Genomic DNA, 13,352 nt, shown 5'->3' with positions numbered 1-13,352 from the left:
CAAGTTAACCTATAAGCACAGAGAGGAGATATGATGGTTTAAAGTGTGAGGAAAGCCCAGGGGAGACACGTGGCTATTAAACTCAGTTTCCCAGCCAAGGGGAACGTTCTCCTTGCTTGTTCTTGAGAGCACCCCTGGTAGAGCGTTTTATTTTCTACTTTCCACAGCAGTGAGAAGCCAATGATGGAGAGTGTGGCCTTTTCTGGGCAGGAATTGCCTCTGCATTCTAACTGGCCTGTGTGGCAGGTAGTGTGGCTGCAGCAGCAGCAAGCCCACTGCTGGTCCGCATCGGGCAGCCCTTTCATTGGAGTTTCGGTGCTGAAACTAGCTTATCCAAGAGCCCCGAGTCTGCTGAGCAAAGATGGGGGTGTTGGGACTGGTGCCCAAGCCCAGAAGAGAACACCTGAAGAAACTGGCAGGCTGGAGGCTCAGACTGCCTGGGCAGTAAACCCTGCTCCAGCCAAGGGCAAGTGCTCAAGTCTCTCAGAGCTTCTGGGCAGCGGCATTCCTGGAGTGCAATGGGAGAATGGTCCTTGTCTAGGCCCCACGCCCAGTTTCCGACCCAGTCACAAGATCTCTCCTCTTTTTTCCTAGCAACCTGTCCAAACCTTTCATCCTCACCTCCTCCATGAGGCCTTCTCAGATTGCTGCCTTCTGCACCAGTCTCTAACTCCAGGACCAGTTATCCAGGACACCTCCTGAACACATCTGTACCTCAGTAAGAACTGAGTCAATTTTGATTGAACAAGCCACGTGCCTTAATTTCTTGATATTTCTTACATGTGATCAACAACTCAGGCAAGAATTTTACTTGGAGAAGAAAGAGACTGCATTTACATGTTTTGTAGCAAAACAGGCCAAAGAAAAACCACACTTTTGGATGAACCATTCATCGGGTAGTGTTGCCTAATAGGATGCCAAGAAGTATTTCAAACCCAGAGTTAACAATACTGTACTGCATATTTGAAAGTTGCTAAGAGAGTTGATCTCAGAAGTCCTCATCACAAGGAAAAAAGTTTCTTTATGTGACTATGTGTGGTGTCAGATATTAACTAGACTTACAGTGGTGATCTTTTTGCAGTATAAACAGATATGGAATCGTTATGTGGTACAGCTGAAACTAATTATACCTCAGTTAAAAAAATACCTCAAACCTCTGCCAATTATGCTTACTGTTTTGTCAAAAGGGACTACACGAGCTGTTATAAGGCTACAGCAAAACCACTTTTCAAAAACATATAGACACAGACCCCTGGGGCGAAAGAGCTCTCTGCAGTAGTTTCAACAGATCAAGTAAAACCCATGTGTTTACGATCACCTTGTGGTGGGTTGAGAAAGGGTTTCTTATTATTCCTATTTTCTTTTTCTCTTTAATAAGATGGCAAATAATTCCTAGTTCAACAGAACAAAATAGTCAAGAGATAATTCTAGAGGAGTGTTGCCATATTAAAAAAATCAAGAATTTAGAGAATGTAGCCACAAAGAAGGAAAAACAATCACCGTATAATTTAGCAAGGCATTGAGAGCATTTTGCTAGTGATACTTAAGCCTTAAAAACACAACAGAGCGAAATAAAACCCCACCCTTGATGTCCCGGACACCTCAGGAGGCCCCATTTACCTGTTAAACCAGTCATCTGTGTATCGAGGGTAAGGATAGGGGTCGTTGCTGCTGAAGTCGTAGCTTGCTTCGGCGTTCTGCAAAACACAAGGTGTGTCATTAGGTCATAAAGCCAGAGGCACGGGCGCGAGAGGATCCGAGAGATGCAGCCGTCTTATGTGGATGGTCCCTCCATGGAGGGCTATGTTAACATTCTCTCTGGACCAGCCCTTGAAGAGGTGACAGAGCAGACGTGCGTCCGTGAAGGATTCTATCCTCCTGTTATCCTCTTTTCCAGGCTCCCTCATCCCATCCTATTCCAGGCCCTCAAAGGGTTAGCAAATTTGCGTCCTGTGCTACCCAGGACTGTCTCCATTTTAAGCTGAGTGACACTTGTGGGTCAGTGGGGCTCCCCCGGAAGCCAGGACTCTCGTTAAGCTTCCTTGCATCGATGGCCAGAAGGATCTAGTTCTCGTGTCACAAGTGAGGCAGCCTCTAGAGTTTTCTTACTTTATGCAGAGCTCACTCCAGCTCCCTGCTTCAGGCTGACAGAGGCTTGTCTCCTTTACGTTTACGGGTGTTAAACCCAAGCCCTGAACATTGGCCATGATATCAACCTCATTTATTCACTCAACAAATATCATTGAGTCTAATATATGCCAGGGACTTTCCCAAGTATGGGACTACAATGGTGACATCCCTGCCCACATGTAAATTACAGCCTGGCTGTGGGGACAGACATCAATCCCACAAAAAATAGATAATTGCAAACAGGAGTCCTCAGCGCTACAAGATACAATGAGAAGTTTAAATTCTATTCAGTCCAATACCTCCAATTTTCCCATTGAGAGTCTTTCCCCACAGAAATCAATTACCTATTCACTTAAATTGATTTCATGCTTTAATTTGTCCGTTTAGGTCTTCAGTTGGTCAGCCTTTTATTTTGGTCCATGATGGGAGATGGTCCCCCACCATCTGATGGCTAATCCCTTCCTTCCTCTCTGCCTGTCAGTTGCCCAGGTATGCTGAGCTCCGTGAAGCTCCTCTCTCCTCATCCCAACCTCCCTCCTTGGTTTTTGAGGTGTGCAACCAAGACCCCGGGTGGTTTCCTGGTCCGCAGTATACACTGGGCTGGGAAACACTGCGTTAGATACATATTCCAGCTGGGAAATTTCTCCATTCCGTGGGCCCTGAGACATTTTAGAGAACTGTGCTCTTTTATGAGTCAAAACACTTTAGTTTGTAAACTTAATGTATTAGTGGCATAATGGTTTTAAGAGCAAATTGACAAGTTCCATGAGTTTCTGTTTCCATTTGTTGGATAGCAAAGGGCCGTCAGTAGCTGGAATGACCAGAGTTGTAACACTAATTTATTTTAAAAAATGTGCTTGGGGCAGAAGTCACCTTGAAATTTGTTTAAAAAATTTTTAACTTAAAAGTTTTTAGCGTTATTGAGGTATAATTCTTATACAAGAAATTCCACACGTTTAAAGTCTACATCTTGATATGTGTACATTCATGATGCCATCACCACAACCAAGGTACTAAACATACCCATCACCTTCAAAATTTCCTTGTGTTCTTTTGTGTCTGTGTGTTCTTCTCCTTCTTTTTTTTTTTTGGTACGAACATTTAACATGAGATCTATCCTCTGAACATATTTTACAGTGTATAATGCCGTATTGTTGACTGCTACATGGCAGAGGTCTAGAACTTATTCATTTGCATAACAGAAACTTCATACCCATTGAAAAACAATTCCTCATTTTTCCCTCCCCCACCTTTCTATTCAAAATTTGGACCAGTCACTTATCTTGGGCATTGAACATGGCTATCCTGTGTTCTAGAATCTAGGTCTTCCTTTAAATCCTAGTCTTTAGAGAAGATGTGTTCCTGTCTCCACTGTCCATAATTATTGGCAAATACCCAGGTCTGCTCCTCTCCACTGAGATCCCAAACTACCTTCATTCACCTTTAAAAGTTTAATTCTCTATCTGGTCTATAATCCCAGTCTTTGGGAGACCCTCTCAGATTTGGCATATTTTTTTTCTTGATGTTTCTTGAGCTATTTGGATCTCAATTCTTTTGAGGGATACTATTTTGAAAGTAACTTATTCATCTTCCCTAAGTATGTTCAATTAGCCCAATCTTCCCTGAATTTTTGAGACAAGAGCATGCTTAGGTAGAGCTGGTAGGGTTGGAATATTAAGAGGAACACAAGTTAATAGTTTTTCTTTGGGGTTTCAAAGCTGAGGTTGAAAGTTAAGTGATAGATCTGGAAGACTATTTGCTAGGCCTGGTTTGTTTCTCTGTAGAAGAAATTAAAATGGCCCAGTCTAAGGTGAATTGAATAGAAAATTTATTGAGTAGCACTTGTAGGGCCCTCAGAGGGAGCCCTGAGCGCTACCTCTCTCTTCTGAGCTGTGTTGCTGGAGTGGGAAGGGGGTGTGTTGGGATGTCCAACCTCAGAGAGGTCTGGGACTCATCCCAGGACAGGGGCGTGGAGCTGAGGACCAGAAGTCGCTCCGTGAGGTGTCTTAGCTGAGGGACTCGGGGACGCCCCATTGCGTGTTCCTGTGATGCTCACTGCAGAACGGGAAGCAGCAGAATATTGTGTGGGAGGCTGGGATTAGTGAGAACACGACAGAGAGAACCAGCTGCCCTAGGAAGTCCAAGGGTCACAACAGTGAGGGTTCAGGCAGGATCTGCGTGAAGTGATGACCGAGGCCATTGGGGTGGGGATGCAGCGGTAGTTTTCATGGTGGACAGATGATGAGACGTGAGCTCCGGGAACCCGCCGCCTCTTCTTGATGCTGTGCTAGTCCTTTGAAGCTTGAGGGTGGAGACAGGAGGGTGGGAGCAAAACCCGTGTTGGCCAAGGACAAATTTCTACCATCAGTGCCAGCAGGTTGTTGGATAGAAATTAAATTCCACTAAAGGGCTTCCCTGGTGGCGCAGTGGTTGAGAGTCCGCCTGCTGATGCAGGGGACGCGGGTTCGTACCCCGGTCTAGAAGGATCCCGCATGCTGCAGAGAAGCTGGGCCCGTGAGCCATGACCGCTGAGCCTGCGCGTCCGGAGCCTGTGCTCCACAACGGGAGAAGCCACAACGGTGAGAGGCCCCCCCAAAAAAATTCCACTAGAGAAAAACAAAATCAGAAATGTCTGCACCTTTGTGTTTGCTGCCTAGGCAACTGACCTATTTCACCAGCTTTCCGCCCTGGCTCACCTTTCTTGTTCACAACTGTCACCTGCGGTCTGGGCCGAGGTCTTTAGCTCTGATTTCTGGTTCTGGAGAAAATGGCTTGCCGCGACATGGGTGGGGGCAGGGGGAGGAACTGGAGAGTTCAGACAGCAGGATTTGTTCCTGAGAATCCACGGGACTCTGAGACCAATTTTACAGCAAGAGGAAAGACCATGTATTGTCTGCAGTCAAATTCACCACAATGTTGAGTTGGACGAGGACTTAGGAACTCTAATTTTTTGTCTTTACAATGAATTTGATGACTAATGCTAATTCCTTGTGTAACAGTCTAGGCTGAGGCTGAGTATCAAGGAAGGCAAACAGGTGTTCTTTGGCTGTATGTTTTCCGGCAAAAAATCAAACGGTTTATAGCAAGAAAGAAGAATGAGCGATTTGTTGCAAGGGTTCTGTTTAGACTTTTAGAGCCCAAACTCGACGAGTCATTTCTTGATCTGAATTACAATGTCTTCGTCCATAAAACTGTTTGTGCCCAGGAGTAAATTAAACTGGTCTTGGATTATACGGGAATTTTCTAAAATATCCATTAACATAGACAATCGGGAGGAAGTAGAGTCTCTGTAGATTTAATGCTCTGCTATCCTAGGCTAAGCCAGAGGTTTGTTTTGGTTTGAATTCTGTAACTTCGTCCTAAAATGCATTAGTCTATTTTCTTTTAGAAAATACTAGCTGTTTAGTGAACACAATTTAATCATTGATGATTCAGCATCAGGACGATTCAGAGTCACCATTAAGAACCTGAATTATCATTGCACCATTGTGGAGAAAGTAGGACGACTGGGCTGAATCCAAACTGACCTCAGGGCATCCCTGGAAGTTATTTCCAGAAGAAACTTCTGATAATGGCTCATTTTCTCTTTAAGAGTTGAGTGCAGGGGGAAAAAATCCCTCTAGCAATTAGTATTTCTAAGGCTTAGCGTCTGAACACTTGAATGCATACTCAGAAAGAAAGGCGAGATTAACTCTCAACAAAGAAGTTTAATAATTACGGATTTGGATGTTGTTTGCGCTGCCGCACTCTCCCATCAGATGGCCTGCCCACACACTAGGCTAAGTAAGGACAAGGGACTTACTTATTTTCATGAAATCTTCTGACTCCGTTATATCTGAGGTGCTGCCATCAAAGGCACAGGCTGACATGGCACCTGTCTGATGCTATGGCCGGTCTCACCTTGGAAACTGGTGGTGGACCCAGTGGCAATCATGTTTGTTGCTTTAACATTTTCAGAGGAGCTTCTGAGCCCCTTGAGACTGAACTCAGCTCTAGCACTGCCACCCTTAACCCTCAGATCTGGAATTTACTGCCTCTGGGACAAGTGGACTTTCCTTGCTGGGTAGCACAAGACAGACGTATCTGCAGGTGTCAGCTTGAAGTAGGGGAAGGAAGAGAGGCATTAAATCAGACAGATCTGGTTTTGAACCCAGGCTATTTGGTCTTGGCAAAATTCTTATTTTCTGGAAACTGAGGTTTTCCTCATCTTTAAAATGCAGATGATAGCAGTGATTGAGAGTCCGCCTGCCGATGCAGGGGACGCGGGTTCGTGCCCCGGTCCGGGAGGGTCCCACATGCCATGGAGCGTCTGGGCCCGTGAGCCATGGCCGCTGAGCCTGCGCGTCCGGAGCCTGTGCTCCACGACAGGAGAGGCCACAGCAGTGAGAGGCCCGCGTACCACAAAAAAGAAAAAAAAAAAAAGTGCAGATGATAAAACAGTAACTGCTTGGTTGCTGTGAGGATAAAAGGAAGTAAGGGACGAGGGCCAGCAAGCACACCGTGGATGATGTCTCACCTCTTTCTTCTGCTTTTGTGTCCTCTACTTTCTTTGATCACCTACGGCAAGAGTCACAAAATATGACCCAAAGGCCAAATCTGGCCCACCACTTGTTTTTGTAAATAAGGTTTTATTGGGACGTAGTCGTGTCCATATGTTTATGGGTTGCGTAGTGCTGCTTTCACAATATAACAGCAGACTTAAGTAGTTGTGGCAGAAGCCTACCAATCTTAGAATATTTGCTCTATTTTATAGAAAGTGTTCCTCAATGCTTGACTGACGTCCTAGGCCTTTGGGCGCCCAGGCTGCCTGCTGATAGCCTGCGGCTTGCGCTACAGCATCTCACCCAGTCCTGCCTTCCTAGGAGGCTCCTAGGAACTAACCTCACTATGTTGCTAAGAGTTTGAAGTTTACCTGTCCTGGGCCTCACACCAATCAAAAGTAGGTTATCAGGTGTTCCTGTGCCCAGAAATGGGGGCTCAGCCCACTTGTGGAGGCCATGAGGGCATCCCGCTGGGATGGCGGGGAAGCCCCACCATTGTCCCCACCGCCCCTCTGCCCATCGCGGGTTGAAGGCTAGTCCTAGGGGCACCGACCCTCTAGTTCATCTGTCTTTCCATCTACAATTATCCTGTCCGTGCCCATGGTCAGAACATCACCCTTGGCAGGTGTTTGCAGTAAACGGCATGTGCCCAGGTGATATGGGCACGTGTGGTGTCTGCTACACAAGGGCTCACCCATCTTTCATTTTTAAAACTGATGTTGCTTCGACATTCTGAAAATACCAGTCTCTCCTAATAGGCCAATGTATTTAATATAAAGGTCCGTTGGTGTGATTGAATTTTTTAGAGCACTAAGGAGCAAACTCTGTGGTCTGACTATAAAATTAGGCAAGTGGCATTTTTTTTTAACATCTTTATTGGAGTATAATTGCGTTACAATGGTGTGTTCATTTCTGCTGTATAACAAAGTGAATCAGCTCTATGTATACATATATCCCCATATCTCCTCCCTCTTGCGTCTCCCTCCCACCCTCCCTATCCCACGCCTCTAGGAGGCAAGCGGCATCTTTAATCAGGGCTGTCTTGCACAGCTGTGCAGGTCATGCCTTCACAAGCAGCCACGCCCAAAGGGGGCAATGAGGGGCTGCATTGGACTCGCAAGCCTGCGCCCTGGGGAGGGGCTTGAAACACTAATCGGTCCGCCTGCCTGGAGGAGCCACCCTTTTCTCATTTGTCTGCCCAGAAGGGGGCACATTTTCTAACCTGTTTGCCCAGAAGAAGGTGCTATTTTGCAATTCACCCACTGGAAAGGGGTGCTTTTTTCAATTTCACAAGAAGGCACTTAAGTACTAGCGTGTCTATGAGCCACGGCAAGAAATGCGTCTCCTAGTCACAGTCGTGTACAAGCCCAGACCGCAGAGAAATTCAACCAGGGAGACAATGTGGCCCCTGTGAGATGCCAGGTAATACCAGACTCACATAATATCCCAGGCAATAGGAATTTGTGACTATGGGTACAGCATGGCATGGGATGCGTTGCCAATGTAATCCCACAGCTATAGGCACTCAGAACAAGAAAGTACATTGCATATGTCCCTTTGTTCCAACTTGCTACTTTTCCGAAAGGCGTTTAATCAAATAACCCAGCTAGGAGCTGTGTAACGTTATTAGCTGAAATTTCACTGTGCTCACGGACTAATGAAGCGGGAATGAGCTTCCCCAGATAGGCTCTCAGACTGCAGCCATATTGCCCCAGAACAAAGCTCCTCTGGATGGAAATTGAGCAGCAAAAGGGCCCAGTCCACTAGAGCCGAAAGAATTTTGCTTTGCATCTACTTGCACTTAATACGGTCACGGTGGAAATTTCCCGACTGTGCCTATTTTGATTTTCCTCAAATAATTCTCCCACATGCACTGGCTTAATGACAATGTTCAGCTCATTTTTTACTAAAACCAGCATTAAAGGGATTTATGTCTATCTTAAGTCTGGCTGTAAAACTTAATGAAATTTAACATTTCTCCAGCACACACACACACACAAAAAGATGCATAGTCAGAAAATTGTTTGAAATCTTTCTTCTATACTCCTAAGATTTCCAGAGTCATGTGTTTTTCCAGGGATGGAGTGTTCTCTGTGGATTTGACACCCCTTACCATCACCTCTTTCTTGCTCCTAGACATTCCAGCAACTTCTCTAGTCACTGGATTAGTCTCCGGGTGAGAGAAGCGTGATAGCCAGGCCGGGCAGGTACCACCAAGCCTAAGCCACGTCCTGGACCTCTGTGCTCTTTAGTTTCCAAAGCTGAGCGGCTCCATCCTTTGGCCCTAATGTCACTCTTATCAGCCGATCTGAGGGAGGCTCTGAGAACTAAACATAACAGGAGGTAATAATAATAATAATATAAATCCCTAATGGTTGCCGCAGTGCCCTAAGTTAATAGAGTGCCTTTAAGTTTTTCAAAGCAGGTTACGTTCTCTTATTTTATTTAATATTCTCCAAAACCCTGTGCGGGTAGGAGAGCAGATACATTGAAGGCAGAAGTGGGGCACTTACTACCTCTAAGACACGGCCAAGCAAGCCCCTCTGGATGGCTTTAGAGCTATCTCTGCCTGCTCACGTCTTCTTAGCCCGTCTTACTGCTTCGGAAGGCCAACGAAGCCTGTCTTAGGCTAGATTGAGGCCAGTTCCCACTCATGAATTTTAATAGCTGCTCTAAAAGCATGAATTCCTGGGGCCGAACCGATGCATGGAGGAGAAGCTGCCACTCGTTGTGATTAACCTCCAAGCGCTGACTCTGAGACGGGGTCCAACACTTGTTTGGGAAAAATTTACATCTTTTTTTTCACCAGCTGACAACTCAAATTTAACGTTTCCTTCAATTATGGATGTGGACTACAGGCCACAATATTACTAGCAGTACCTGAGAGCTTGTCACCAATGTGTACTTTCATACCGCGTTAAAACTATTACAGATTTGCTGAGATATCTTTTCTACTCACTCCTACCTGGCACTAGATTTTGTTATTTAATGCATTTATAAAGAGGGATACATACTACTGTTTCACAAAAGTGTATTTTTAATCTTTTGATAACACTGTTTCAATATAATTGCTTTTCCTTGGTTATCCTATGCATTTTGTTTGATGAATTTAAAATATTATCCTGAGTATGAGAAGAAAGACATACTTGTGTGCATAGGTAGGTGGTGTGCAAATTGGTGTAATCTCTTCAGAGAGAAATTTGGCAATATCTATCAGAATAAAAGATGCACAGACTCTTCGACCAAGCGATCCCACCTGAAAGAATCTCTCCTAAGGGGAAACTTGTACGTATGTGAGAGATTTGTGTTTAAATGTGTTCACGGCAGCATGATTGTAAAAGTGAAAGACCAGAAATGGCTCGTGTCCCACATGGGGGATGACGTAAATCAATGATGGTGCAAAACTGCAGTTCCAGCAAAGAACAAGGTACATGGCCTGCAATGTGCTCCTTCCCAAGAAATATTAAGTAAAAAAGACAACGTGTAGAACAGAGTGCATGGTGAGCCCCCATTAGCATAGAAGAGAAGGATACACTTGATGGTAAATGCATAGTATTTCTGGAAAGATACACAAGAACCTTTTTATACTGCTTTGTGTCTAGGGAGAGGCCCAGGGCCTGGGGTGGAAGGAAGACAGATTTCATTGCATTGCCTTTTGTTTGTGTATTTTTCTGGCATAATAATAACAACAGATAACACATATTGAGTGCTTATTTTGTGCAAGGGGCTCTTTTAGATGCTTCGTCTGCGTTTGCTCCTCCCTGTGACGTCCTTATGTGGTAGTACTCTTATTATCACTCTCATTCTAGGAGCAAGGAGCCTGAGTGAGGCACAGAGAGCTTGACTATTTCCCCTGAGGTCACACAGATACAAAGGGGGCACAGCAGGGACTTAGACCAGGCAGTCTGCTCCCGGAGGCCTCTCCCCTAACTCCTCAGTCTTGCCTCTGCATTAGAATCACAATGTCACATTCTGCGTATGTTGTTTAAAAGAAAAGCAACCGGCAAATAAAAAAGAATAATTCAGTGGGTTTATTCCCTGAAATGTCAATGGGTCATTCTGTCCAAATCTAAGCATATGAACTGAGATAGGAATTTACCTCCCAACCCTGGGACACACTTCACTAAAGAGCTGGGAAGCTCATCTCTTACTTTGTCTGATCCATTCATTTGATAACAGCATGGTTTTATTTAGTGACTTTTCTATCCAAGGCTTAAACCAATAAATATGCCTCCAAAGAGAAAGCTAATTCCCCTGCTCTTGACAGCAAGGTTCTGATTTTCTCTGCCGATGATGCTGTTCCTCTTAGAAGTAGGAAAACAAACATCACCTGTTTACACACAAATCACATGGATGACTGGATTCCCCAGAAACTGAGATCTAGGAAATACTTCCTTTTTTGCTCCAGAGCCCCATCTGCACTAGTTGGTGACCCTTGGGTTTCTGGGTACAACTTGAACTTCATTGGCTGGGAATGGTGTTCCCTGAGGTGCTTGCACGTGGTGCCTTCAATACCTGGCACTGCAGAACTTGACTGTGACTCCTTGCAAAGCACCCCTCCGATCCTTCTTATTATGCCAACGACAAGCCTCCATTAAGTGCACCCGTGTCTTTAATTCCTCCCTATTCCTTGCTAATCCATCTTCTTATCTGACAGGGGCAAGTGTTGGCAGGCAGGAACATCCAGCTTGAGTTGCTTTCACTGTATTTATTTTGACAGGTACGTCTATATATGTTGAGGGATATTGGCTGTTTTTCCATTTGAAACAGTGATTTATAGTTTCCCTTTAAAATACATCCATCTGTGTGAAAAAAGTGAGTCAATTTAAGGAAACATGCTAGGTAAGTAATAGCACCGGTAGCAAAAATTGTGAAAGTGTATTATGACTGGTGGATGACTGGGAAACACTGGAATAAAGAGATGGTGATGTTTATGGCTTTGACTCCTCTAGTCACCAGCAGATCCACCCTAAACAGGGGCTCGAGAACTGAGTGTCTATTGGGGGGGTTTGTAAGAGTAACGGAAAAAACTTTCTGTCTTCAGATTTCAGCCCTGGCAGTTGTCATTTCAACATTGTGAATTCAATCCTTGACAGTGTGTAGACTGTTGGCCTTCGAAGGTGTTCAATCATTCATGCATTCGGCCGACCATTTATTTTTTTCATGGAACACATATTTACTGAGTACCAACTATTTACCAGGCATTGTGCAATAGCAAGTTCCCGTTGGAGCAGAAGATGCCCTTGGCTGGGGTATCTTGCCTTTAGCCCTCACAAGCTAATATATATCAGCCAGGTACTGACACCTGAGGTTCCGATGAATTTATTGGCTAACAGTGGTTCTCAACTCAGGCTGCTCAATAGAATAAACTGGGGAGCTTTTAGAAATATGAATACTTGGGCTTCCCTGGTGGCGCAGTGGTTGAGAGCCCGCCTGCCAATGCAGGGGACACGGGTTCGTGCCCCGGTCCGGGAGGATCCCACATGCCGTGGAGCGGCTGGGCCTGTGAACCATGGCCGCTGAGCCTGCGCGTCCAGAGCCTGTGCTCCGCGACGGGAGAGGCCACAACAGTGAGAGGCCCGCGTACCGAAAAAAAAAAAAAAAAAAAAAAATTTGAATACTTGAGTGACCCCTAGATTTTGATTTAATTCATCTGGGGTGGGGCTTGGGCATCAGTAGTTTAAAAAAGGACACAAAAACTCTTCAGGGGTTCTGATGAGACAAGGTCGAGAACCACTGAGCTGACATCTCTGTTCACTCCTCAAGTTCTGGCCCCCCTGCTGCTTACGGTGTGGTCTGTGGACCAGAAGTACTGACATCACCGGAGAACTTGTTAGAATTGCAGGAATTCAGGCTGCACCCGAGACTGGCAGAATCTGAATCTGCGTTTTAGGATCTCCAGGGAATTCATGTGTGCACACTGATTCTTTTATTCATAAAGCGAGTGCATGTTTGCCTTTGGCCCGTTCACTTCCCCTTAATCTCCTACTTCCCTTCCTCCCTCTTCTTCCTAAATTCTATAACAGAAAGAAATTGAATTTGATAAGCCATTCATACTTTAGCATGGGTAAGTTCAGTACACTGCCCTTCCCAATATTATTCGTTCTAACAGAAGAGCATGGACATTGGAAAAACTATAGTTCTCAACCTCTAATAGCAGAGATTGAAGGGTGGCATTTTGGGAGCATCAGGAATTTCTTGGCATCTCTTAGGCTGAAGTTCTTTCTATGGAGGAGTTCAGTTCTAAGAACAGAGCTGTTGCAATAAATTCCTTTGGTTGGGAAGGGAAGGCCTGATGAACCAAAGAAAACAAAAGAAAGCAGGATAAAGTATGGCCATTATGTACAATATTACTGGATTCCCTGTGCTCCTGGCAGGTGAGGGCTCTTGGGGCAGTGGGGAGTTGATTCTGCAAGAAAGGAGAGTAAAATTCAGAGTGAAGGGTCTCCTGCTGTTAGATCAATTTTGATGAATATTAAAGTTTGAATTATTTTTGCCTCCTACCGCTTAAAATAAAGTTTCTGTCAAAACTTTAAAAATACATGCAATTATAATCAAACTAAATGCCAAGCCATTTTAACAGCAATAGGAGTTAAAACATTAAACAATGTGTTTATATTATGATACATACCTATCTCTATGCCTTGCCTCTATTCCTGAAAAGAAATGATATGTTTCCTG

The 13,352-nt window shown here is 44.8% G+C and overlaps 1 protein-coding gene across 2 annotated transcripts in view; it reads right to left on the bottom strand.

Moving 5' to 3' along the window:
* Nucleotides 1-13,352, bottom strand: part of PCSK2 (proprotein convertase subtilisin/kexin type 2) — a 210,987-nt gene that overhangs the window by 47,243 nt on the left and 150,392 nt on the right. For both annotated transcript variants that reach the window (XM_024753718.1, XM_024753719.1), the window contains one exon: nt 1,621-1,697. In XM_024753718.1, the coding sequence (XP_024609486.1) occupies nt 1,621-1,697 (77 nt within the window). The remainder of the gene's footprint in view (nt 1-1,620; nt 1,698-13,352) is intronic.

Source organism: Neophocaena asiaeorientalis, unplaced genomic scaffold (genome assembly GCF_003031525.2).
Source record: "Neophocaena asiaeorientalis asiaeorientalis breed wild unplaced genomic scaffold, Neophocaena_asiaeorientalis_V1.1 scaffold302, whole genome shotgun sequence".
Taxonomy (NCBI): domain Eukaryota; kingdom Metazoa; phylum Chordata; class Mammalia; order Artiodactyla; family Phocoenidae; genus Neophocaena; species Neophocaena asiaeorientalis.
Note: the sequence above shows the minus strand (reverse complement) of the source record. Positions and strands in the feature narration are given on the sequence as shown.